Source organism: Capricornis sumatraensis, chromosome 3 (assembly GCF_032405125.1).
Source record: "Capricornis sumatraensis isolate serow.1 chromosome 3, serow.2, whole genome shotgun sequence".
Classification (NCBI taxonomy): domain Eukaryota; kingdom Metazoa; phylum Chordata; class Mammalia; order Artiodactyla; family Bovidae; genus Capricornis; species Capricornis sumatraensis.
The window spans coordinates 1086271-1113863 of NC_091071.1; the positions used below are offsets into that span (position 1 = coordinate 1086271).

Consider the following 27593-nt stretch of genomic DNA (forward strand, 5'->3'; position numbering starts at 1 on the left):
GCCCCGCCCACAGCAGCCTCCCAGAGCCCCGCCCACAGGAGCCTCCCGAGGCCCCGCCCACAGGAGCTCCCGACGCCCCGCCCACAGCAGCCTCCTGGGGCGCCCCGGCTAGCGGGCGAGGGGCCTTGGGCACGGCAACCGGACAACACATGCCAGTTCCGCCGCACGGCCTGCCTGTGCCCAGGGGTATCGCCAGACCAGGCGCCAGAGCGGCTCACAGTTCGCACTGGACGAGGACGCTCACGGCCACGCTGTCTCCCCTGGGCGCCGAGGCCCAGCGGGGTCATGTCCGCGAGGATGACAGAGCGGACGTGGTCTGACGTCAGAAGTAGGCCCGCACTGGGGGCAGCAGAGAAACAGAGGACGCGCGAGGCTGGAGGCCCCGTGCGCACACGGCGAGGGGCGCCCCGCAGGGTCAGGGTGGGGTCCGCGCTGCTGGTGTGGCCTCGGGAAAGGGGCACTTTGGACCCCAGCCTGGAGCAGGCAGGGAGTCTGGACTCAACCATGAAGCCCCCCTCCCCACTGGTAGCCGCGTCTCTGATGAAGAAGTCGGTCAACGGTCCTTCGGCTGTGCCCGCAGGGCCCTGGGCTCCCCTTGGCCACAAAGGCCTCCACTGGGCGCAGCATCGAGACTCACCATGTCTGCTCTTTGCTTCTGGCCTCCCAGCTCCTCCAGCGCCTGTGACAGCTGAGCCTTCAAGACAAGACAGAAGGAAGGTCAGTGGGCTTTCTCCTCCCCGGGAGCAAGGGACCACACCTGCCGTCTCTGTGCCCCCGCCACTTTCTGGGGAGCCCCGAAATCCCCATTTGGAAGGAGGGGCAGTGGCCGAGGCCACCCCTGAGCAGCTGCCTGAAGGAGAGGGCATTCACGGTGGTGCCGGGAGCCAGCGTGAGGAACTCCGCCCATCGCAAAGGTCATGAGGAAGGAGGCTTCGGCATACGCAAAGGCGGGATCGAGCCTCAGGAAACCCCCTGTTCCCGAGCATCTACCCCCAAAACCAGAGTCTGCCTACTTAGGCTCTCCCCCATCACCATTTCTCTCGGAGAAGGAGTTAACTTGCAGCTCCAGTTAATAAAACTTCCTGGGCGTGACAAGAGCGTTTCAACTTACAAACTCCTCTGAAGGTTCTCTGGCCTGCCTGAGCAGGTTCGTCCGGCCACATGTGATTGTTTACAGCCTCGAACCGTGAGAGGCACGAGATGGTTTAAAACTTTCTAAATACAGACGCTTTTGAGAAGTTACAAAATTATTAGTATAGTGTTAGTGGGTTGATTAGAAATTATATTGGTGAAGGGTTTTTCATTTGTTGAGCCAATATTTGCTGCTAAATCTCCATATTCCCTGCCCTTATAATGAATATAACTAGCATATAGGAGAAATAAGTATTAACCTTTAAGATCAATCATATTAAACCTTAGGCTAAGTAAATTCCTTTCTTGATTGTAACCCACTACACCCTCACCCTATAGGAATGCAACTTTATTTGGAGGGTGGTGCCTGGTTTAAGAAAAAATATCACCCCTGGAAAAAATAAGTTTTCTGGTTGACTGACCGTTATCAGAAAGGGCCATAAAATGTCAGCAAGCCTCATGGCCAGAAGATGATGTAAAACCCCTAAGACCTTTGTATACATTTATATGAAGCACCTGATTTTGACAAGGGTCAGGTCTGCTGACCCCGCATCTGTATTCATCCCTATGTATAACAAAAAGTATATAAGCAAACCTGAAAATAAAGAAATGGGATCAGTTTCTGGAAAGACTGACTCCCCCGTGTCGTTCTTTCTTTCCCCTTCTGGCTGAATTCCCATCTGGAACGTGGGTACTCACCAAGCCTGCTAATTTTGCCTAGGCTTCTAAGATCGGACCAGGGAGGCCTCAATGCTTCCTCTCCTTCGGGAGAACGGAAAGACGCCCGTGGCCTACGTAGGTGGTGATTGGTATTCCATGTAAACCAAGTTATTCAGCCTCTTTTTCTCCACTAATCTTCCTACTACACTATTCCTTTCCAATCTCTCTTTATATCTGTAATTAAATGTTTATTCCTAGGACTCCGATTCCATCTCCCCTTCGAATTATGCTGGATGCACCGGGGCTGGACCCGGGCAGGGTGGAGTTTCAGTGCCCGGGTAAGAGGCCAGGGGACCGGCCATGCCCAAGGAGGCAGACACCGACCAGCACAACATTCGCCAAGGCGACAGGACGGGGGTGGGGGACGGGGCACAGCGTGGGGCTGGCAGGGGCCCCTCCATCTTTCTGGGGGACTGGAGTACCAGGTAACAGGGGACCCTGGGGGCTCCGCCTGGGGATACTCATCAAGCTGACAGTGCCGACGTGTGATCCATGTGTGTGCATGCGTCACACTTCAGTGAGAAAGTAGCTTTAAAATATACAGGCACCAGCACTCTGGAGGACAAATTGGGGAGAAAGGGAGGCGGTTCTGTTACCACAAGCGGAGGATTCTAGGCAGGACGTGCGCCGTCGCTGCAGGCAATCAGACCGTCACGGGCCCCGGGGAGGGCCAAGTGGACACACAGCACGGCGTCCGCCAGTGCCGGAGCCCCTGAGAGTGCCCCAGGCCCTTGGCTGGAGGAGGGAAGGCCTCCGACAAAGCCTGGCAGGACAGAGGCTGGACGGAGGCTGGGCAGGGGGTAGGCGGCGGCGGGGAAGCCCCTCACCAGCACTGGCTGCAGCCCTTCCTCAGAGCAGCCCAGGGGCCGGGGAGACGTCAGGACGGCCTCCAGGGGGGCCAAGGAGGCAGGACCAGGCCGCTGTGGCCCCTGGGCTCTGGGAAGGCTACTGGGGTGGGGGCAGAATGAAGCCGCAGGCGCCAGGTCGACCCTCCCTCCTCAGCAAAACCCCGCAAACATCAGTTTCCTGGCAGGCCCCCCAGAACTCGGGTCTGAGGGATGGAAACGTAGGAGACGGGCCCGCACCACACTGGCTCCTGTCCTCACATACCCTTGGCCTGGGCAGGGCCTTGGGGACTGGATGTGCAGGACGGGACACTGCGCAGAGGCCGCTGCGGGGAGGGGCAGGGCCACCAGACCCCCACCTCGGCCACTCGGGAGACCCGGGGGTGCAGGACGAGGGCGGCCGCAGGCCACACGCAGCCTCGACGCCTGGGCCTGGACGTGGGCACAGAGGCGGGAGGAGCCCTCACTGTCCTGCCCGGCTCCTCGCCTGGGGGAGCAAGGCACTGGTGGTTGCCTAGCTGGCACGCTCTGCAACCGGGGGGACCCCGAGGTGGTGCTGAGGGGGGGAACCCTGCAGGGTGAGCCTTACACGGGGGCACAGCGCGGTGACACGGGAAGAAAGCAGGACGCATGGAGACTCCATCCAGGGACTCCACGGCACCTCACGTGGCCCAGACCAGGGCGCTTCCTGAAAGGCACAGCCGCCCTGAGTCCTCGGGGGACACGCTCCCTCTGGCTGCGCTGTGTGGAGCGGAGCTGGCAGGGCAGGTGTGTGGACAGAGGAGACGGCCAGCTCAGGGGCCATCACCGGGAGGCGTCCGGTGACCGCAGAGCCGTCAGGCCTGCACGCTGCCTGCCACAGGGGAGGGCTGCACCCAGACCACTAGGGGCTGCTTTTATCTCCGAGTGAGAACTGCCCCTGACCCAGCATGGACGCCGCCCAGTGCAGGCAGGACAGGCGACGCCCAAGGTCACAGGGACAGGAGGAGACTGGAGCTTCAGGCCCCTGCCTTCTGGCTCACTGCACACAGAGGATGGTGACAAATCACAAAGACAGATACTAGTTGAAGGGCACATCCAGGCAGCACCCCAGACGCACCTTCACCAGGAAGTGAACACGGGGCAGACGGCGCCCCCGCCCTCGTGGATGCCAGGCTGCAGGCAGGGGTGCGCCGCGCTTCCTGAGGCCGCAGACACGTCAGCCTGTAAGTGGGCGGGCAGCAGCGTGCGGGGCTCGGCCTGGCGCCAGGCTCTGCGGGCAGCCGCGGCTCCAGGGCAGCCGCAGGATGGAGCCCTTCGCCCCTCAGGAGCCCCAGATGAACCGAATGTCTCCCAGGCCTGGAGCGAGCCGGGCCCCGCCATGCACTCAGGACCACCACGGGCACGTCCATGGTGGGCCTGGCCCCATTCCGGCTCAGTCCACCCTTGCTGACAGCGGGGTGCTCACCCTGCAGGCAGTGGGCCTGGGACCACAGCTCCAGCGCCCTGGAACTTGGGCAAGGGCCAGGCTTCAGCCCCCGTCCTCCAGAGCTCTCTCCTCACCAGCCCTCTGTCTCTGAGACATCACCGTGGGCGGGAGGCCAGACCAGAGACCAACCCCAAGGCTTCCTGACCTGGAGGAGCGACCCGGCGGAGGGTGTCGCGAGGTGAAGGAGCAGCTCAGGCGTTATCCCCTCAGAGGACACGGGTTCAGACAACCCCCCAGGGGCCAGGTGGGAAAGGCCAACAAAACCAGGAGCCGTCTTTTTAACAGAGAAACAAAACTGACAAACTTCTAGCTGAACTAAGAAAAAAGATAAAGCTCAAGTAAATAAAATCAGAGATGAAAGCAAAGGCATGACAAAGGACGCCATACAAACAGAAAGACTGAAGGGCTGCTGTGATCAACACCCCACACCGGAAAGCTGGACAACGTGGGAACAAACCCCTAGAAACACACAATCAGGAAAGCCTTAAGGAAAAAAAGGTCTCAGCAAACCACTAACGAGCACCAAGAATTAGTGGAAAAGAAAACCCTGCTACAAAGAAAGGCCCAGGATTACAGGGCTTCACAGGCGAACTTTACCATTTAAAAAAGTATTAATACCAGTCCTGCTTGAACTCATCCAAAAAATCAAAAAGAAGGGAACACATTCAAATTCATTTCACAAGGCCAGCGTTACCGATATGAAAGCCAGACAAGGGTGCCGAAAGAACAGAAACAAAATGAAACAGGCTCTGAGACGAGACGCTACCACGAGAAGCCCACGCGGCAACCGAGCGGAGCCCCTGCCCAGCGCAAGAGGAAGTCCCACACAGCAACGCAGCCCCGCACGCCCGGACCTCCAAGAGCTGTTTCTATACGGCGACAGGGACCCATCTGACAAAGAAACTAAACAGTTCCATTTACAACAGCATCAGTTCAGTTCAGCTCAGTTGGTCAGTCGTGACCGATTCTTTCTGACCCCATGAACCGTGGCACGCCAGGCCTCCCTGTCCATCACCAACGCCCAGAGTCCACCCAAACCCATGTCCATCAAGTCCGTGATGCCATCCAGCCATCTCATCCTCTGTCGTCCCCTTCTCCTCCTGCCCCCAATCCCTCCCAGCATCAGAGTCTTTTCCAATGAGTCAACTCTTCACATGAGGTGGCCAAAGTACTGGAGCTTCAGCTTTAGCATCATTCCTTCCAGAGAAATCCCAGGGCTGATCTCCTTCAGAATGGACTGGTTGGATCTCCTTGCAGTCCAAGGGACTCTCAAGAGTCTTCTCCAACACCACAGTTCAAACGCATCAATTCTTCGGCACTCAGCCTTCTTCACAGTCCAACTCTCACATCCATACATGACCACAGGAAAACCCATGGCCTTGACTAGATGGACCTTAGTCGGCAAAGTAATGTCTCTGCTTTTTAATATTCTGTCTAGGTTGGTCATAAGTTTCCTTCCAAGGAGTAAAAGTCTTTTAATTTCATGGCTGCAGTCACCATCTTCAGTGATTTTCAAGCCAAGAAAAATAAAGTCTGACACTGTTTCCACTGTTTCCCCATCTATTTCCCATGAAGTGATGGGACCAGATGCCATGATCTTCGTTTTCTGAATGTTGAGCTTTAAGCCAACTTCTTCACTCTCCTCTTTCACTTTCATCAAGAGGCTTTTTAGTTGTTCACTTTCTGCCACAAGGGTGGTGTCATCTGCACATCTGAGGTTATTGATATTTCTCCCGGCAATCTTGATTCCAGCTTGGGCTTCTTCCAGCCCAGCGTTTCTCATGATGTCCTCTGCATATAAGTTAAATAAGTAGGGTGATGATATACAGCCTTGACGTACTCCTTTTCCTCTTTGGAACCAGTCTGTTGTTCCATGTCCAGTTCTAACTGTTGCTTCCTGGCCTGCATATAGGTTTCTCAAGAGGCAGGTCAGGTGGTCTGGTATTCCCATCTCTTTCAGAATTTTCCACAGTTAATTGTGATCCACACAGTCAAAGGCTTTGGCATAGTCAATAAAGCAGAAATAGATGTTTTTTTGGAACTCTCTTGCTTTTTCACTGATCCAGTGGATGTTGGCAATTTGATCTCTCGTTCCTCTGCCTTTTCTAAAACCAACTTAAACAGCTGGAAGTTCATGGTTCACGTATTGCTGAAGCCTGGCTTGGAGAATTTTGAGCGTTACTTTACTAGCATGTGAGATGAGTGCAATTGTGCAGTAGTTTGAGCATTCTTTGGCATTGCCTTTCCTTGGGATTGGAATGAAAACTGACTTTTTCCAGTCTTGTGGCCACTGCTGAGTTTTCCAAATTAGCTGGCATATTCAGTGCAGCACTTTCACAGCATCATCTTCCAGGATTTGAAATAGCTCAACTGGAATGCCATCACCTCCACTAGCTTTGTTTGTAGTGATGCTTTCTAAGGCCCACTTGACTTCACATTCCAGGATGCCTAGCTCTAGATGAGTGATCACACCATCGTGATTATCTGGGTCGTGAAGATCTTTTTTGTACAGTTCTTCTGTGTATTCTTGCTACCTCTTCTTAATATCTTCTGCTTCTGTAGGTCCCTACCATTTCTGTCCTTTATCGAGCCCATCTTTGCATGAAATGTTCCCTTGGTATCTCTAGTTTTCTTGAAGAGATCTCTAGTCTTTCCCATTCTACTGTTTTCCTCTATTTCTTTGAATTGATCGCTGAGGAAGGCTTTCTTATCTCTCCTTGCTATTCTTTGTAATTCTGCATTCAGATGCTTATATGTTTCCTCTTCTCCTTTGCTTTTCGCTTCCCTTCTTTTCACAGCTATTTGTAAGGCCTCCTCAGACAGCCATTTTGCTTTTTTGCATTTCTTTTCTGTGGGGATGGTCTTGATCCCTGTCTCCTGTACAATGTCATGACCTCCATCCATAGTTCATCAGGCACTCTATCTATCAGATCTAGGCCCTTAAATCTATTTCTCACTTCTACTGTATAGTCATAAGGGATTTGATTTAGGTCATACCTGAATGGTCTAGTGGTTTTCCCCACTTTCTTCAATTTCATTCTGATTTTGGCAATAAGGAATTCATGATCTGAGCCAGAGTCAGCTCCCGGTCTTGCTTTTGGTGACTGTATAGAGCTTCTCCATCTTTGGCTGCAAAGAATATAATCAATCTGATTTCAGTGTTGACCATCTGGTGATGTCCATGTGTAGAGTCTTCTCTTGTGTTGTTGGAAGAGGGTGTTTGCTATGACCAGTGCGTTCTCTTGGCAGAACTCTATTAGCCTTTGCCCTGCTTCATTCTGTACTCCAAGGCCAAATTTGCCTGTTACTCCAGGTGTTTCTTGACTTCCTACTTTTGCATTCCAGTCCCCTATAATGAAAAGGACATCTTTTCTGGGTGTTAGTTCTAGAAGGTCTTGTAGGTCTTCATAGAACCGCTCAGCTTCAGCTTCAGTGTTACTGGTTGGGGCATAGACTTGGATTACTGTGATATTGAATAGTTTGCCTCGGAAATGAACAGAGATCATTCTGTCGTTTTTGAGATTGCATCCAAGTACTGCATTTCGGACTCTTTTTGTTGACTGTGATGGCTACTCCATTTCTTCTAAGGGATTCCTGCCCACAGTAGTAGATATAATGGTCGTCCAAGTTAAATTCCAGTGGTCATGTATGGATATGAGAGTTGGACTGTGAAGAAAGCTGAGTGCCAAAGAATTGATGCTTTTGAACTGTGGTGTTGGAGAAGACTCCTGAGAGTCCCTTGGACTACAAGGAGATCCAACCAGTCCATCCTAAAGGAGATCAGCCCTGGGTGTTCACTGGAAGGACTAATGGTGAGGCTGAAACTCCAATACTTTGGCCACCTCATGCGAAGAGTTGACTCATTGGAAAAGACCCTGATGCTGGGAGGGATTGGGGGCAGAAGGAGAAGGGGATGACAGAGGATGAGATGGCTGGATGGCATCACTGACTCGATGCACATGAGTTTGGGTGAACTCTGGGTGTTGGTGATGGACAGGGAGGCCTGGCGTGCTGCGATTCATGGGGTTGCAAAGAGTCGGACTCGACTGAGCGACTGAACTGAACTGAGCTGATGCAACATTGCTCTTTACAGCAGCGGCCTTGCTTCCATCACCAGTCGCATCCACAGCTGGGTGCTGTTTTTGCTCTGGCTCCGTCCCTTCTTTCTTTCTGAGTTATTTCTACGCTGATCTCCAGGAGCATATTGGAGACCTGGGGAGTTCATCTTTCAGTGTCCTATGTCTTTGCCTTTTCATACTGTTCATGGGGTTCTCAAGGCAAGAACACTGCAGTGGTTTGCCATTCCCTTCTCCAGTGGACCAGATTCTGTCAGACCTCTCCACCATGACCCGCCCCGTCTTGGGTGGCCCCACGCGGTGTGGCCTAGTTTCACTGAGTTAGACACGGCTGTGGTCCGTGTGGTCAGATCGGCTGGTTGTCTGTGACTGTCCTTTCACTCTGTGCCCTCTGACGCCTCTCTCAGTGCTACCGTCTTACTGGGGTTTCTCTTACCTTGGACGTGGGTAGCTCCTCGCGGGCTGTGCTCTAGGGGAGGTCCATTTTAAATGCAGCAGTGTGTACATGTCCATGCCAGACTCTCTGGGAAGGGATCTCGTATACATGCACAGCTGACCTGCTGGCCACGAGGACCACCTCACTGGGGGAGGCGCAGAGCCTGGCGCAGGCAGCAGAGCAGCTGTCAGAACGACGGCAGCAGCAGCCGTGAAACAAGGCTCCCCTGGCGGCTCAGCGGGAAAGAACCCACCCGCCAACGCAGGAGCCAAGAGTCAGGTCCCTGGTCTGGGGAGATCCAGTACGCCCGTGCACCATGGCTCCTAAGCCTGTGCTCCAGAGTCCGGGAACTGCCGCCACGAGGCCCACGTGCCACGACTCCTGAAGCCCTCTCACCCTGGAGAGCCCGTGCTCCGCGACAGGAGAAGCCATGGCGATGAGACGCCTGCACACCACAATGAGAGAAAAGGCCCGAGCAGCGGCCAGGAGCCCGCAAAGCCGAAAACTAATTCATAAAAATAGTGAGTTTAACCAAGGAGGTAAGAGAACTATACAGTCGAAAATATAAGACTCTGATAGAAATGGTACACGACGTAAACAAAGGGAAAGACGTTCTGTGTTCCTGGATTGGAAGATCGCTGTCAAACAGTGCACGCTTTCCAAAGCAAGCGACAGATTCAAAGCGGACTCGACCAACAGTCCACTGACGAGTGTGACAGAAGCGGGAAAGGCAAACTGTGGAGCTTCTGCGCAGCAAGGGAACAGAAGGAAGGGCGGCCCGCAGAACGGGAGAGAGTGTGTGGACGATTTGCCAAGCAGGAGTTACTATCCGACATACATAAGGAACTCATAAAACTGTATATAAAAAAATACCAATTTAAAAATGGTGAAAGATCTGAACAGATGTTCCTCCAAAGAAGAATAAAAACGGCCAAGAGAAAAGATGCTCCGCGTCACTGGCCGTCAGGGAGATTCAAAGCACAGGCGGTGAGGGGTCTCCTCGCGCCTGGTAGGAGGCGTGTCAGCAAAACGCAGCAGGAGCGAGCGTGCAGGAGTGTGTCCTGCGCTGCCGTGGGGGGCGGGGCGGGTGCGAGCCGGCACAGAGGGTCCTCAGGAAGCTAAAAGCAGCAGGGGCCGCAGCCCATCAGCCTGGCCTCTGCGTCAGGTCCCTGCGGCCAGAGGCGGCGGCCTGGACACGGGTGTTGTCTCCTCCCCAAGCGCCTCCTCCCTCCCTGTCACTTCTCCTGAGCTCTTGTTCATCCTGGAATTCTGTCTCAAGACTGTCCGGTTTGTTTCAGCTGCGCTTTTTACAGGACTCAGTTCAAGCTCCGTCTGTAAGGGGAGCGCCACACACGTGCCTTCCGGAGTAAGAGAAAGCCTGGGCCTGGTGAGCGACCCAGGCTTCACGACCTGCTGTCCTCCTAGCACCCCCCCAGGCCGGGAGGCGATGGCAGGAACACCGGTGCAAGCCCTGGCCCAGGTCACAGGAGGAGCAGAGTCGTGCCCACCTTTTCCTCAGCTGCAGCCAGGAGTTAACCGCTACGTTATGAGACTGGGATTTTCCACAGACCTCCATGCAGCCCACAGCACCGTAATCTGCTTAATTAAATAAATTGGAGACACAACTCAGGCTCATATCTTGAATCAAGGTGGCGTGAGCTGCATGTTTATAGCTCTGTTGACAGAAGAGGGCTCACGACATGCGCCAGCAACTTCTGCAGCCACTTTATTAAATGGAATAAACAGAAGCCGCGCGAGACAGCAGCAGACACGGGCTGCTGGGATTCTCCCAATCTCAACGCTTGTGGCGCATCGCACTGAGATGTTTTTGCCAGAATCAAAACACGTTTCCCATTAGAACTGGCCGATTAAGCTAAATGAGTGAAACGGGACGGCTCTGTACAGAGTGGACGTGCTTTCAAATTCCCTGCGCTCACATCCATGGTTCCCACTCCTCCCCAGCGAGCGAGAGCCATGCACGGGCCCCGCCCCCCGCGCCTGTGGGTGGGCGCCTGGCTGGGCCCGTGGAGCAGGCGTGGCGGCTCTCACATCGGCAGCAGGGTCCTCGGGGTTCCAGAACAGAGGCGCTAAGACAGACGGCCGACAACTGCAGCCAGTGTCCAACCCAGCCGCCTCCCGGTTCTGTCAATAAAGTTTCATTCACAGAGAGCCTCACCCACCATCTGCCGAGGGCCCGTGGCTGCTTTCACGCTACGGCCCCCGAGCTGAGCATCAAGACCACATGGCCACACGGCCCACGGCCCACAGGCCTTCCTGTGGGTCCTTCATGGACACAGCCTGCTGAGGAGAAAGAGGAGCTTGGGGGTGAGCAGCGGGCCGGAGAAAGGCCAAGGAAAAGCAGAGGGCAGAGGAAGGTGAGAGAGGACAGGAAGGGGCGAAGGCAGAGAGGGACGAAGCCAAGACGGAACAGCAAGAAGCGAAGGAGGAGAGGGACACGCCGGAGGAGAAGAGCGAGGAGGTGAGGGCAGGGAGAGGGAGCCCCACCTGCCACCAGGCCTGCCAGACCCCGGGCACCCCCCGCCCCAGACCAGCTCTCGCTCCATGCACACCATGAGGCCCAGTGAGCTGTGGGGCTGCGCTCTCTGCAGGCACCGCTGCTCCCTGCAGCTCCTGAGACAGCGGGCAGGACGGGGCTCCTCCCCACCAGCACCCTAACAGTGCGCACAGCTCAGTGCTGAGTGAGGAGGGCTTGCCCGGAGGCTGCGGGCCACCACTGACGGGCAGGCCCTGTAAAGCCAAGCCACTCTCTACTGTCTGTCGGCATGTGACGCTCAACTAATAAAAGTCTGGCAGCAGCCTGAAGCAGCTTCTAAGGTTTCCAAGCGTGGGAAGCTTCCGAGCTCCAGAGACATGAGATGTTACTGTTACTAACGCAGCAACAGGACAGCCGCCAGGAGGACCCCAGCCCCGCCTGTGGTCCCGGGGCCGTGTGGGGCCACTGGGCTGGGGGAGTCAGTCCCTTCCAAGGGGCCGCCCCCTTCCAAGGGGCCGCGGGAGCGGACACGCAGGTGACGGCTCAGGCCTGTCCTGCCGGGGGCCTCCCGCCCAGGGGCTCCTGCCGGGCGGACTCCGGGGCCCACGGAGGTGATGCCGGCACAGAGGTTAGCGGAAGGCTGGGGCGGTGCGTGGGAAGCAGGGAGGAGGAGCCTCTGAGATACAGGGGAAGAGCTGAGCAGGAGGAGCGCCCAGGTTGAGCGGAAGCCCGCCCTACGTGTCCTGCGTGCCGGCCAGGCCCCTCGGCACAGCCCCTGTCCAGCCCTGGCCGCGCCGACCCGGAGCAGGGCGCTGGCTCCGTCTGCTGCCGCCTGGTGGTGCCGGGGGCAAACGGCTCTCGGCGGGGCGGGCCCAGTCCTGACTCCCACCGCACAGGGGGCAGCTTCCCTCCACCTGCCCCAGACGCCCCGCCAGCCTCGCGACGACCTGACCGAGTGTGCGTGGCGCACAGCGGGGCTGGGGGTGCAGAGAGCCAGGGCCTTGGGTGCGGCGCCCCGCGCGTGGCTCTCGGTCGGCGTCTCGGGTGCGCCCCCCGCCCCCCTTGCGTGGCTCTCGGTCGGTGTCTCGGGCGCGCCCCCCGCCCCCGCGCGTGGCTCTCGGTCGGCGTCTCGGGCGCGGCCCTCCCCCCCCCCCGCGTGGCTCTCGGTCGGCGTCTCGGGCGCGCCCCCCCCCGCCCCCGCGCGTGGCTCTCGGTCGGCGTCTCGGGTTCGCCCCCCGCCCCCCTTGCGTGGCTCTCAGTCGGCGTCTCGGGCGCGCCCCCCGCCCCCGCGCGTGGCTCTCGGTCGGCGTCTCGGGCGCGCCCCCCCCGCCCCCCGCGTGGCTCTCGGTCGGCGTCTCAGGCGCGCCCCCCGCCCCCGCGCGTGGCTCTCGGTCGGCGTCTCGGGCGCGCCCCCCCCCCGCCCCCGCGCGTGGCTCTCGGTCGGCGTCTCGGGTTCGCCCCCCGCCCCCCTTGCGTGGCTCTCGGTCGGCGTCTCGGGCGCGCCCCCCGCCCCCGCGCGTGGCTCTCGGTCGGCGTCTCGGGCGCGCCCCCCGCCCCCGGCACTCACCTCCACCTCCGAGCTGTGCGCCTGCACCTTCTGCATCATGTCCTCGGCCTCGCGCATGCGGCGCGTCAGCTGGGGTGAGTGCTCGGCCGGGGTCAGCTCGCTGTCGTACGAGCCCAGGATGGCCCGCATGCCGTCGCGCTCCTGTGGGCGAGAGGGCAAAGGTCAGGCTGGGGCGACACAGAGCAGCGCGGGGGTCGCGGGGTCAAGTCTGGGAGCAGGCTGCCAGGCTTTTTGAAGACCGCGAGCTGAACCGAGGCTGGCAGAGGACCGAGGCCGGGCCAGGCCCTGGCCACTCTGAACCCCGGTGGAGCTCGGCCTGCGGTAGCAGGCCCACCTGCTGTCCTCCGGTGGGGCGCACGCCGACCAACCGGCCTCGAGTGGCACCATCGGGCCTGCAGCGCTCAGACTCACAGGCGAGGGGTGGAGGGCACCCCTTCCCCCAGAACTCGTGGGACGCAAGAGGCCACAGTTCAAGGCGTCAACGTGCCCCAGCCATGCCTGGCCCCCCTCCCTGTGTCTGGGACAAAAGACGGTGCCTGGTAAAGACGCAGCTCAGGTTTCATAGGACACACTGATCACACGGCCCCGAGACCACCCCTAAAAGCCGACAGGAGTCTCATCACCACTGTGACGTGAAGGCCGACAGCCTGAGCCAGGAAGCCAGGGCCCAGGGGAGACGGGCACTGCGCCCAAGCCGGATGGGAGGGCCTTCCCGAAACGCTGGTGACCAGGGGTCCCAGGGAGTCCTGGAGACCGCAGGCCACCCCGCGTCCAGGAGTGGAGCTGCTCTGGCTCCAGGAAAGGAGGTCTCCGCCCCGCTGAGGGCCTGACGCCGGGGCGAACGTGGAGGGGGGACCTCTTCCAGAGCAGGAGCTGGGCGCAGGCGCCTGCCCTCCTCCCGCCCGGTGCCCCCAGCCATCGCCGACGAGGCCCACACGGGTGACATAAGTAAATAGAATCAGCTCCATACACACAGCAGGCTCACGGGGCACCACTGCACAATGCTCCTGCCTGCTGTGAAAGGTCCTGAGAGCTCCAGCAGGTCTGAGTGGGGCCCGAGAGCCCATGTTTCTGGTGGGTGAAGCCGCAGTGTGCCGGTCGCGCTGGGGAGCAGGACGCACAGCTGGGCAGCCTCCGCCTGGGCCGGCAGAACCTGGGAGGATGTGCTCATGAGACCACGTCCAAGTCCCAGCTCTGCGCCTCGCCTCCTGAGCCTCCGTCCTCATCAGCGGCTCTCACAGGCTGCCCAGGACGACCAACACTGTCCTGGACCAAGCGCCCAGCCGAGGCCCTGGGGCCCGCGAGGCTCACAGTGACAGCAGCAATCCCGTCCGTGCAGGCAAACAGATGCCACGTGTTCATGGGTGCTGCGCCCCTGTGGGCGAGCTGGGGAGGCTCAGGCATCATCGCCCCACACCCTGCTGGTGCCCCCGCAGCCCCCATGCCTGCGAGGGCAGCGACCAGGCGAGCTGCAGGGTCAGCCCACACTGGCACTGGCCCCGAGGCACATTCTCAGACCTGGAACAGACTGGGGGCAAGGCCACAGGCGCTCTGCCCACGTCGTCTTAACTGGTGCTTCCGTGAGTGGAGGCCGGCCCGCCCGCCTGGGACAGACGTGCCCCAACCGCTCCTGCACCCTGAACACCAGGCAGCCCCCTGGCCGGCCTGGGCCCCTCCTCAGGTGAGACTGGAGAAGGCGGGCGCTCACAGGACCACGCTGCCTCCCTTGGGGGCCCACGGGCCCTCGCCCGCCGAGCTCAGCGGTCTCGTGAGCCTCCGGCTGGGCCATCACCCCGGCACAGACTTCATCATTAGGTGATGACAAAAAATTCAATAAGTGAGAAATTAAAGTTACAAATCCAACTGGAACTGGTCACACACCCGTGGAAAATTTGTTTCCAACAGGACGGTTTATCGAGTGTCATAATTTTATTGAAATCCTATATCTTCCCACTGACTTTTATGGTTCCGAGCTGGTTACAGTCGTCATCACGGATCGGTGGGGCACGTGGGGGCCAGGGCCGGGAGGGCTTTCCTTTCATAAACAAGCGGTAATTGTTGCCTTTATTGACCAGTAAATCTCCACAATGCCGCCTCTCACTACGGATCTCTTCTGTTGCGTCTCCAGGCTATCAAAAAAGAAGACTCAACGTGGAAAGTTTGCTGTTTGTGCCTTCTACAGAAACTGCTTTGTCATTAGTCACGAAGTCAGGAGAACTGTGCTGGCTTGATCCGATAATGACTTTTTAACGACAGAGTCCATGTACGGTGAAGCGCGCTGGTTTCCACTTGAACGAGTGTGGCCATTCACTCCTGAACACACAGGTCAGCACGCAGGGGCCGGGCGGACCCTCCGGGTGCAGACGAAACGGGCCCCTGCGGGGCGCCTCTCCCTGGGGACCCGCAATCCTGCCTGTTCTCGCCACCCTGTTGGTCACGTGATCAGTGCAACCCCATCTTGTGGGAGAGACGAGCTGTGGGTGCGGGGGAGGGGCAGGGATGGACGAGGCCCCCAAGCCCCAGGCCTGGCCTGCTGCGCCCACAGGGGCTGGGAGAGGGGAGGCCACGCCCAGCCGCAAAGGCGGGAGCCGAGACCCTGCTCCGCCCTCCGCCTCGCAGCTCCAGGCTGAGAGGGAACAGCTGGTCCTGATGGCCCCACACTCCTAACAGACGCGGTGGTTGGGGTAACACAGCCTCATGTTACCTCGGGTTTCAAAGACCAGACAGAAAACTTGCTGGGGGGTGGGCAGGCCTGGCTGGGACAGAGGGAGAAGGCCCTGGGCGAACAGAAAGAGAGGGTCTGCACACGTCCTGTGGACCATACCGCCTGTGCACTGCTCTGCAGCTGCGACTCCTGTGTCCATCGGGGTCCACGCCCATGCCAGACCCGGGGACGAGGGTGAGGCAACTCCACGCAGGCCGCTCAGAGGCCAGCCCTGCAGCCCTGGACGGGCCCCGGAGGACGCGAGGACACACGGCTCAGAGGCAAAGGGAGGCGAAGCCGGCCGCCAACGTCAGAGGACAGCGCGCTTCTGAACAGAGGCGATGAGCGTCTGCACCCAGCAACAAGGTCCTCCAAAAGTAAGTTTAATAAAAACATTTCCAAACCAAGAAAAACTCAGGCCATTCCTCAGCACACAGCCACACCAAGGGGAAACGCTGAAGGATCCCCTTCTGGCACAAGGAGGAGGGCCCCACGGACGCGTGGAGATGCCGGTGGTAACAGATACGTATAAACGCAGTCACAGTGGAAACTGCTAAGTATTTTGAACTAAATAGGAAAAATACAGTATATCAACGCTGAACTCTGCATCTAAATTTACATCCTTAAATGAATATATTAGAAGAGAAAGATAAAACCAATCAACTACACATACGACTGAGAAAGTCTGAACAAGAAAAACCAAAGAAAAGTGATAGTAAATATAAAAACAGAAATTAATGAAATAGAATACAGAGTATAGAGTCAATAATACCAAAAGCTGGTTCATCCAAATGATTAATAAAACTGATGAACCTTGATGAGATACTTCAAGAGAGAGATTAGTAACCAAATAATGAGCCAGAAAAGGAAGACATAACTACAGACCACAGAAATATTTTAAAATCTAACACGATGCACTTAAATTCCTTTTTTTTTTTCCCTAAAGGCTTATCACCACTGAATCAAGAATTTAAAAAAAAATCTGAATAATTTCAAAGCTATTAAAAGAAATCAAAGCCCCAATACAGAATCTTCCCAACACAAAAACTCCAGGTCTGGATGCCTTTCTCGGTGAACTCCACCAAACTTTAAAGAAAGAAATATCACCAGTCTCACACAAACTCTTACAAAGAAGGGAAAGACCCTTCTAATGCATTTTATAAGGCCAGAAAGACCATGACACCAAAACCTGCTAAGGAAACTTTGTAAGAAATAAAACCTGTCATGATCTCTCATAACCACAGAAGCAAAATCCCTGAACTGCTTATTAGCAAACCAAGCAAAGCACTACTTGCAAGGACAGTCCACAGACAAGTTTGTTTAATTCCTGGAATGCAGTTTTGCTGTAACATTTGAAAACCAATTAATTAAATTCTCCAAATTAACAGAATAAAGAAAAAAATCATGATCGGCTCAATATACGCAGTAAAAAAGCATCGGATTAAAATCCAACAGCTATTCAGAATTAAAACAATAGGGTGGAGAAGCCCCCTCAGCAGACGGGGAGGATAGGGGACCCTCTTTGGCCTAAGTCCACGGCTGTGATGGGCGAGGGCGGGGAAGGGGCTGAAACAGAAGCCGTTATGACGTTCCTGCTCCAACCAGCACCGGGGATCCTAAGCAGTGGAGTAAGGCGTGGAGATCAGAAGGAAACAAAAAACTACTAATAGTCACTGAGAAGATGGCAAACCCAAGAAAATTTACAGATAAATTATTAAAACAAGGAAGCTTAGTCATGTTGCTGGATCAAAGTCAACATCCAACGTTCAACTACATTTCTACATGCTGGCAAAAGGGTTCGAAGAAGAAATCCTGGAGAAGATGCCATTTATAACATCATCATTAAAAAAAAACACCCTACGAGATGAGACGTCTACTCAGAAAACTTCGCAAACATTACTGAGAGAAATTAATGACCTAAAAACGTGGAGAGAAATAAACACGTTCATGGATCAGAAGATTTAACGCTATAAAGATGTTACTTAATCGCTGTACCCCCAGTAAAACCTCGGTAGCTTTATCGGTGGAGGCTGACAGGCTGAGCTCTAAGCTCGATGTGGAGATGCGGAGGGTGGTGGTCGGCCCGGGCAGTAGGCTGGCGAGGAGGGTGGGCTCCCTACCAGACTGCAGTCTCAGGGATTGTAGCAGTGCGGTTCCCGCGAGAGAGAGGGGCAGGGACAGCCCGGCACAGAGGGGCGATTAGTTTCACGTAAGGAGCCCAAAAGGCCCATCGTCTCAATAAATGCTGTCGAGTCAACTGAATATTCCTGTGGGCAGAAAACCAAGCTTGCCAAATAAGATAAAGCTTTGTGTTGTGAAGTTATGTGTGAAAAAGCAAAGTGTTAAAGAAAATACTATGAAAAGACACCTCAGTGTCTTGGGGCAAGCAAAGCTTTCTTAAACAGGGAATACACAAAAAGTGGCACTGTAAAGGAGCCTTCACATTCACAAGAGCAGACCTTGTTAAGGGTAAGAGCTCTGTTAAGTTAGAGGGAGAAGCTAGGAGAAGGTATTTGCAAACAAACACTTGATAAAAGGCTAGGATGCAGAATATGCAAAGAATCCTCACAAATCAGGGAGAAAAAGGCCAGAAAGAGAAGACAGGGTGGGCAGTGGATCTGGAGGGGGCTTCACCAAAGTGGGTCTCCAAGCGGCCCATCCACACAGGAGGGGTGCCCCCGCTCAGCCTGCCCTGCGAGGCACAGCACGCTGCAAACACGGGAACAGCTGGCCCTCGGGGAACGGCAGGGCGCGAGGCAGCACGGATGACGCGAAGTGTGAGCAAGACTCTCAAGCCAGCGGAATGCCGGTGCCCTGCCGCAGGCCTGCAGCCGTCACAGCCCCCCGGGGACGTGCAGACAGAACTCGTGCGCGTGCCTGACTGCAAGGTAAGCGGAAAGATGTCACGGCGGCATCAGTCACCGTCGCCGAACACCCGCCAACAGGAGGAGGAGCAGCTCTCGGACGGCACACCCGTGACACAGAAGCAAACCCGAGCAGCAGAAAGCAGCGCAAGCGGGCACACGCTGCACAGCCCACTCACGCAAAGTTCCAGACCTGCGGAGCCTCCCCAAGTATCGCGCGCCGACAGGAGGCCGACGAGCGTATCACAGACACAAGACGCTGCGCAGCTCCAGAAGCGAGGCTCTGGCTGCACGCTCACACACACACAGCTTCCCGGGAGAAACCCCAGCCCACAGCCGACTCCCCCCCCACGCCTGCCGAGCAGGAAGCACTCGCACAGAGGCCAAGGGGTCCCACGGTCGAAGGTGCGGCGCGGCAGGGGTGGGCCGCGGGGGCGCGGACTTCCAGCCAGGCTCCCGGGAGTCACGCCGCTCAGTGAAGGAGGGCCGGGAGGGGAAGGCCCGCGTGTCTGGAGCAGGGAGGAAGGCACTAGGGACCAGAGGAGGCACCGCGAGAGCCGGGACTATCCTGATGGGAGCGGGGCCGGGAGGAAGCACGGAGCAGAAGCGGACCGATGCCTCCGTGGAACTGAGCCGGGGCTGGCCCACACCCACTGGGCTCTGGGAAAGGGCTGGCGCTTCCTGCCCAAGGTCCCCCGGTCTTCCGCCCGAGAAAGTCCACCTCCCGGGGCCTGAGGTCACCACCTGGTGCTAGCCCTGGCATCCCCTGGGGGCACCCCAGGGGCCAAGGGTCCAGGCCTGGCCCTCCAGGCCGCCGCGGCCAAGAGGGAGGGCCCAGAGCAGCAGGCAGAGAGGTGGCCGTGGGCGCCCCGCGCCCCACCCCTGCCGCAGGGCTCACGCCTCAGGACCCGCACAGGAGACGCCCCCAGAGACGCGGCTCAGCCCAGGCTGGAGGGAAAAAAGGCTCTCACGGAACATGTTTTCAGAGAAGTCGAAACTCAGCAACTCCAGTTACCTGGGCGAAAAGGCCATCTGGTGGATGCCCAGTGGATTAGAGGGTATTTTCACAGGAGGCATTCTACGCACTCCCTGCAGTAGCCTGAATGAATGAGGGATGAATGCTGAATGGAGCGTCCCCACATGCGGGTCTTGCTGGCCTCTCCCGAAGCCGCCACGGCTCACGCAGCACACGCGCTGCCCAACACGCTTCTCCAGGACAGGCTGGAGGAGCTGGGCTTCACAAGAGGCAGCGGAACCCCTTTCAAAGTGGCAAAAACTGTTCACCTGCGCTTGATGGAAATGCTTCCTAAACAAGTAAGACATCGCCCCAGTCACAGCAAATGGAGGACACGCGTTTTTAACCTTCCCTAATGGGCTGGTTCGCTGGAAGGTACTCATGTCCACGACCTCACAGCTGGGCTCCGGGGCAGCTGGAGCCGGCAGACCCTGACCTCGGCGCTCAGCAGCTTCCCGGGCCCCTGCCATCCGCGCCCACTGCTCAGGGCCGGAGTGTGTTCCCCCCTGGCTCTCCAGCCTGCCCCCGGGGCGCCTCTCCTTCTTCACCGCTGTCCGTCAGCCTCATTCCACGGTCTTATTGCTCACAGCTCATCAGATACAGAGCAGGCCCCTGGAGCCGAGGGCTGCCGGACTGGAAAGGCAGCTCTGACCCGCGGGTTCAGCGTGCGTGCAGCCTGGCGGCACCTCCAAGTCCGCTCACAGGCCCCACTCCAGGAAGGGCTGTGGTCCCAGTTTCACGGCGCCGGTGGGCACAGCCACCTGAGGTCTGAGTCACTGTCCAGGGCCCGCTGCCCAAGCCCACACGAGCCGGCGGGTCTTGGGGGAAGGGAATGAGCCTCGGCTCATCTGTGAGTCTCCATACTTCTCACCAGCGGCCGTGTTCCTGCAACTTCAACCTCCTGATGAAAAGCTCCATGGCACCTACTGGAGGCAAGAGAGGGCGGTCTCCCGGAGCCCCCGACTCAGATTCCCCAGGGCTCTCTTCCCAGGTCCATTCATTTACGTCAGCCGCATCACGCCTCCCCGGCACCCACCCTGCCCGGCTCACAGCTTCCCAGAGCAGGGTCTCACCCGGTGCAGGCACCCCTCGAGGGAGGACAGGGCCAGGGCTGCCAGCACTGCCCCGCCGGGCCCCAAGCCCGCTCAGCGCGGCACGCCGCACGGGGGCCACCCGCCTCAGCTTAGGCGCAACTGACAGGCTGGAGAGGGAGGGCGGCTGAGGCAGGCACAGGCCACCTCGTGGGCCAGGCCAGCTCGGCTGCAGCAGGATGGCCCACCTGCTCCACCCGCCACTTCCTTCCCCGGGGAACGGAGGCCGGGTCAGAGGGCCCGGGGCATGGCCGCCCACCCCTGCACGATGCCCGGAGCCTCGGGGACAGCCTTCTTGGGGGCACAGACACTGGCGGCTGGGGCTCTCACCACGCCTCGCCCCGCGTCCCTCTCCACTGGCCCCCGCACGACCCGCAGAGCAGTGACACTCAGTGACTCCTGCTCAAGGGAGAGCTGGGCGCGAGATGGCCCAGCTCCAGAACACCCACAGGTGCCAGGCATCCCCCCCCGGAAGAGACCCCGGCTGACTGAGAAGAACCTGCCCGGGTCACTAGCGACAGGGCGGAGCTCAGAGCCCAGGGCTGCAGGAAGCGGAGGCTGAGCTCGGCAGCGGCTCAGGGCGGGACCGCGTCCTGCGGGCATCACCACCCAGCACAGGCCTGGGCTCAGGACCGGCTGCTCTGGGCAGCGACCCCGCCGCTCCAGCGCTCACCGCGCTACGCGTCCCAGGCGCTCATGGAACAACCCAAATGGCTCATGGTGATTTAAAACGAGACTGTCTCAACATGGACACCAAGCGCCTGACAGGGAGCCCCACCCCAACTGCTCTGCAGGCCGAGCGGAAGCCGTGAGCTGCTTCCATCCCAGGTTTGGACGCAAGGCAGCCTCATCGAGGGCTCAAGTCCAGGCTCGTGGACGCCCAGGCAGGGTCAGGCTGCTCGACTACTGCGGCGGCTGCACCGGGTCTCAGCTGTCACACGGGACACATGCGGGACAGCATGTGTAAAGACGGTAAAGAACCCACCTGCAATTCAGGAGACCCGCGTTCGACCCCTGGGTCAGGGAGATCCCCTGGAGAAGGGAATGGCAATACTCTTGCCTGGAGAACCCCATGGACAGAGGGGCCTGGTGGGCTACAGTCCGTGGGGTCACAAAGAGTTGGGGACACGACTGAGCGATGTTCCCTTTCCCCTTCTTTCATTTGGGACCTTGGTTCCTGCACCAGGCTCGAGCCTGGGCCCCCGCACTGAGCGCGGTCTGAGCCGCTGGGCCCCGGGAGGCCTCTGCCGGCTTTCTGGCTGGTGCTTACACACCGTCCGGCGCCGAGGGCGCTTCTCTACTCAGGCGCGCGGTTTGCTCTCAGTCTGTATCTGTCTTTTCATCTCCTGACAGGATTTTCCACAGAGGAGGAGTGCGTAGCCTAACTCACTGAATCTCCCTTCCACTGACTGTGTTTTGGTGCCAAGTCTAAGAACTCTTTGCCGAGATCCTGAAGATTTTATCTCCCTTTTGAATAAAAGTTTCCTACTTTTAGGTTCTATATTTAAGTCTGTGATTAACCTTGAGTCAATTTTTGTACAACAGGTTCACTTTTTTGCTTTATGAATGTCTAACTGCCGCAGCACGATTTATGGAAAAGGTTATCTTTCTCCCACTGAACTGCTTCTGCGGTTAACCCAAAGCAAGCAGACAAAGGAATTACTAAAGACGAGAGTAGAAACAAGTTAAATGGAAAGTGGGAACTAAGAGAGATCAGCTGAGCCGAATGCTGGTTCTTTGAGAAGATCAATAAAATTGATAAAGCTTTAGCTGTAGCTGGATCGACTGACCCAGAAAAAGAGACAAGATCCCAGTTACCACAGCGAGGAACGAGAGGCGAGGCAGGACCACAGACCCGACAGGAGCAACAAGGATCGGAGGGATTCCCTCAGCAACTGGACGCCCAAAGTCACACAGCCTGCATGAAATGAACAGATTCCCAGCAGACACACACCACCAAAACTGACTGCCGAAGAAGCAGGCAGCCTTAAGAGACGCATCGTAAGTGAAACTCCGCACCAGCGCCGACACCTCCCCGCAGCCCGGCAGGCTCCGTCCCCTCTGCCGGGCCGCTGGGCAGGAGGGTCACACTCTCCTCCGGGGCCCTGAGCTCTCTCTTCCAGGGTTTCTCTATGGCACACGGGGCCGTTTCTGCCGCCCCATCTCCCCGCTGGCTGCTCTCTCCCTCTGCTCCCTCCTTCCTGCCACAGGCTCATCTGTCACGCTTTAACGGCAGTTCCTGTGCTTCCGGTTATCAGGGAAGACGTCAGGTCTGCCCGGCCGCTGCCTGCCCAGTGCTCTGGCTGGGTGGGGACAGCTGGCTTGTGCTGTCCCACCCTCTGGCCGATCTGGGAGCTGACTTCAAACAGAGCCCGGAAGAGCCCGTCACGAGCTGCTCCTCGAGTCCCGAGGCTGGGCCTCCACCCTTCTCGTCTCATACGCAATGTCCAGGCTTCGAGTTTATCGTGTGTATGCTGCCAGGAAGCGCTGTAATCCATTCTTTTACATGTAGCTGTCCAGTGTTCCCAGCACCGTTTGCTGAAGAGGCTGTCTTTGCCCCATTGTATATTCTTGCCTCCTTTGTCAAAAGGAAGGTACCCATAGGTGCATGGGTTTATTTCTGGGCTGTCTGTCTTGTTCCCTTGGTCTGTATTTCTGTTTTTGAGCCAGTACCATACTGTCTTGATGACTGTAGCTTTGTAGTCTAATCTGAAGTCAGGAAGCTTGATTCCTCCAGCTCCATTCTTCTTTCTCAAGACTGCTTTGGCTATTCGGGGTCTTTTGTGTTTCCACATGAACTGTGACGTTTTTTGTTCTAGTTCTGTGACAAAAGGCATCACACTGAATCTGTAGATGGCGTTTGGTAGCATAGTTGTTTTCACAATACTGACTCTTCCTACCCAGGAACGTGGACTCTCTCTCCATCTGTTTCTGTCATCTTTGATTTCTCTCATTAGTGTCTTATGATTTTCTGTGTCCAGTTCTTTGTCTCCTTAGGGAAGTTTACCCCTAGATATTTATGCTTTTTGTTGCAATGGTGAATGGGGTTGATTCCTTAATTTCTCTTTCGGATTTTTCATTGTTAGTATATAGAAATGGAAGAGATTTCTGCGTACTGATTTTGTATCACCATACACAAAGATAAACTCAACATGGATTAAAGACCTAAAAGACAGACCAGAAACTATAAACTCTTAGAGGAAAACACAGGCGGAACACTCGATGACGTAAAGCAAAGCAAGACCCTCCCACCTCCTAGAGTGAGGGAAACAAAAATGAAACCAGACAAGTGGGGCCAGATTAAGCTTAAAAGCTCTCGCACAGCAAAAGCAAGGTGAAAAGACAGCCCTCGAAATGGGAGAAAATAATAGCTAATGAACAACTGACAGAGGATTAACTTCCAAAATATACAAGCAGCTCATACAACTCAATGCCAGGAAAACAAACAGCCCAATCAAAAAGTGGGGAAAAGACCTAAACAGACATTTCTCCAAAGAAGACATACAGATGGCTAACAGACACATGAAGAGATGCTCAACACTGCTCATTATTAGAGAAATGCAGATCAAAACTATGACGTATCACCTCGCACCAGTCAGAATGGCCCTCATCAGAAAGTCTACAAACAGTAAATGCTGGAGAGGGTGTGGAGAAAAGGGAATCCTCTTGCACTGTTGGTGGGAATGTAAACTGATACAGCCACCATGGAAGACGGTATGGAGGTTCCTTAAAAAACTAGGAATAAAACCACCATCTGACCCAGCAAGCTCACTCCTAGGCATACACCCCGAGGAAGCCAAAGTTGAAAGACGCTTGTACCCCACTGTCCACTGCAGCACTAATTACAACGGCAGAACAGGGAAGCAGCCTGGATGCCCATCGACGGATGGATGGGCACAGAAGCTGCGCTACATACCCACGAGGGAATGTTACTCGGCCATAAAAGGAACGCACTGGAGTCAGTTCTGATGAGGGGATGAACCGAGAACCTATCACACAGAGTGGAGTGCATCAGAAAGAGAAAGAGGAACACTGTGCTCTAACACATATATACTGAGTCTAGGAAAATGGTGACGAACTTGTTTTCAGGGCAGCAGCGGAGAAACAGGCATAGAGAACAGACCTACGGACGTGGGGAGAGGGGGGGCCAGGGCAAGACGTGTGCGGAGAGTAACACGGAAACGCACATCACCACACGTAAACTGGATGGCCGGCGGGAATTTGCTGTATGGCTCAGGAAACTCAAACACGGGCTCTGTGTCAAACTAGAGGGCTGGGATGGGGAGGGAGATGGGAGGGAGGTTCAAAAGGGAGGGGATATATGTACACCTATGGCTGATTCATTTTGAGGTTTGACAGAAAACAAAATTCTGTAAAGCAATTATCCTTCAATAAAAAAAAATTTGTTTTTAAATGGAGAGAAGCGTGTCTTCTCCATCTTCCTGGAAACAGAATCGTTCACACAGCAAACGATGGCGCCCGAGGTGCTGGGCGCCGCAGCAGACGCCATCAGGAGCGATTTAGCGGCAGCAGGCGTCTGGCTCGGCTGCTGGCTCACAGGTGACAGTCGCATCAGCAGGATTAACCCAGACGAGGAGGCGCTGGGGGGTCGGGTTCGGATCACAGAACCCTCTCTGCCCAAGGAATGCAGGCCTCCAACAGAAGGGTATTACTTCTAAGGCGCAGAAACACTATCACCAACGTGGCCCCCAAGGGTCGGGGGAGGCCGAGGGAGACAACAGTCCAGGTGCCCGCTCTCCCGGCCCCCCGCCACCAAAGCTCCCCACAGGCATCCAGTTCTGTGCCAGCAAGACCACCACACCCAGAGGTCAGAGGGCACGCACCCAGGTCAGAGGGGACCCTGGCAACGTGGCTGGCGGTCATCTCTACTGCCCAGAGAAAGGGTGCCCGCCCACACACACCTGCCATCCTCCGCGGGTAAACGCGCCTCACGCTCGCGGCACGCCCCGGTCTGCACTCCGCCTTTTCTCCCTCCCGTCGGTGGACTCACCAGCCAGCGGACACAGCAGCAGCTGATCCCTGAGCTGAAAGCTACCACCACCACCAAGTCAGGCTCCCAGGGGAGGCAGCGCTGGACTTAAAAGACTTTGGTCCCTACTTTCTGCATTTTTTAATTTATAAAATCGCTTATGTAAAGGCATTACCATGCATAACATATTCAACTGCGCAGTGTAAGATGGAGCCTTAATGGAGAGAGCTCGAGTCAGCCACAAAGGCAGTTCAGAAAGTATTTTTTAAGAAAAGACCAAGTCACTGACTTTCAAACACGTCTGAATCCGCACACCTCTCACAACCCACAGGGAGGGCTCAGCTCACTCACAGGATAACGGCCTGGAGCTGACACCTCTCTCCTCCCCCTGGCAGGGCCTGCATTAGCATGTAAATAGCTGGCAGACACAAGGAAATGAAAGCAGGAAGAGCTCTTTAATTAACTTTAATCCTCGGAAAATCCAGGCAGCGATCTGCCTTGGCAGCCTCCTCAGAAGGCCCTCACCACGGCCCGGAGCCCCATCCCCGCAGCCCTGCGCGGAGAGGGTGGCCAGAGAGGCCCATGTGGGGAGGGGACATCTGGGTACCTGGCCCAGAAACGGCCGTGCCACGCCTGTCACGGAGTCTGGAGGTGGTGCCCGGATGGAAGCCTGGGCCGGTGCACGGGGCCCTGCCAGCCGGGGAGGCGGGGGCAGTCACCCGCGGGGCACAGGTCTGAGGGAACATGACCCGTGCACCGCCCACAGGGCAGGGACCACAGCTCGGGCAGCATGCTGAGGAGGCCCCCATGGCCCCCCCAGGTTCTCCTACGGCGACAGCGGGCTGCAGACCCAGTAAGGCTGCGACCGGACACACAAGGCAACAGCCAGTGGGACCGACCAGGAGCACACAGACACGCCCCGCCTCCAATCCCCACACGCACTCAGGGATGGCCCCACAGGGGCGAGGTGCCTGAGGGAGCCACCGGGGCCTGTGCTGGAAGGAGGCGGCTGGGCCACAGACACACTGGGAATGGTGCTTTCAAAACCCAAGACAGGCCCAGAAGAGACGGGCACGCACCCCGGGTTATCCCTCACAAAGCCGGGAGGGCGGGGCGGCAGTGCAGACCGCGGGGTGGGGGTGGGGGTGGGGGTGGGGGTGGGGGTCAGGCCTCCACCCCGCTGCTCTAGCTCACCGGGTTCCCTCTGAGTGAGGCGGGGGGAGGCAGGCACGAAACTCACTGCTCCAGGGAACCGGGAAGACGCGCAGAAGGGAGGCCTGCAAACATCTCCTTCATGTGAAGAGCACGGCCTGCGCCCGCCGCAAGGAGCAAAGAAAGCCAGGCTGGGGTAGCACGGATGCTGAGCTGGGCCTGCACCTCGCAAGGGCAGCATCTGTCCTGGCCCCACAGCTGGGAGAGTCCAAACTCGAACCCAGGCCTCTGACGGCGCCTGTGCAGGGGCAGAGTGGCCAGAAGCAGCGGTCACAAGGCAACACCGCCGCCCCTCCGCAGTCCCTGCTCCCGGCACAGCCGTCCAGGCACAGAGCTTGTCCCCTGGCCTGCACCAGGGAGGGACAGGCCCTGTCTGCTGTCCACGGCCAAGGAGGTGAGGCTGCAGGTGGCCCTTGAGCGCGGTGCTCCCCACCGGCGAGGCCATGGGAGGCGAGGCCCGGGCCGGCCCTGCACCAGTGACTTCCTGCACCGCGGGGGAGCCCCAAGGATGCCACAGTCACAGCTTCCCCCCCAACCAAAGCCTTTCCTCACTCAGCATCTCACCAGCTGCAGGCACTGTGCACTCACAGCGTGGCCGGCTTACCAGGAATAAATCTTGCTTCTAAAACTAGCGATATTCCTTTAACCAGAGGTTAATAAAAATCACCTGTGAAGGCTAATCAGTGGCTCTAGTTTATCTAGAGACATTCATAAAACTGCAGAAAAGAGCCTTTGTAACAGCTTATCAGAGCCCCAAGGAAGCCCCGAGACGAGCCCGGTGCAAACAGGACGAGCAGGCCCGGGGCGCGGCAGGACGGGGTCCTGCGGATCCCTCAAAGGACAGGCTGCATCCCAGCAGACGCCTCTCGGAGGCCAGTTCCTGGCAACACCGGGTGGCCCCAGGCCTGTCCTGGGCCTCAGGCTCTCTGCACAGGGAGCACGTGACAGACAGAGCAGTGAGCGCAGGACAGAGCCATGAG

General features: G+C 57.2%; 1 protein-coding gene across 1 annotated transcript in view; it reads right to left on the bottom strand.

The window, feature by feature from the left end:
* MAD1L1 (mitotic arrest deficient 1 like 1) overlaps positions 1–27593 on the bottom strand; it is a 239278-nt gene that overhangs the window by 84452 nt on the left and 127233 nt on the right. Inside the window, exons 12-13 of the mRNA XM_068968152.1 lie at positions 12738–12878; positions 638–694 (exon numbers count right to left, since the gene is read on the bottom strand). Of these exons, the coding sequence (XP_068824253.1) occupies positions 638–694; positions 12738–12878 (198 nt within the window). The remainder of the gene's footprint in view (positions 1–637; positions 695–12737; positions 12879–27593) is intronic.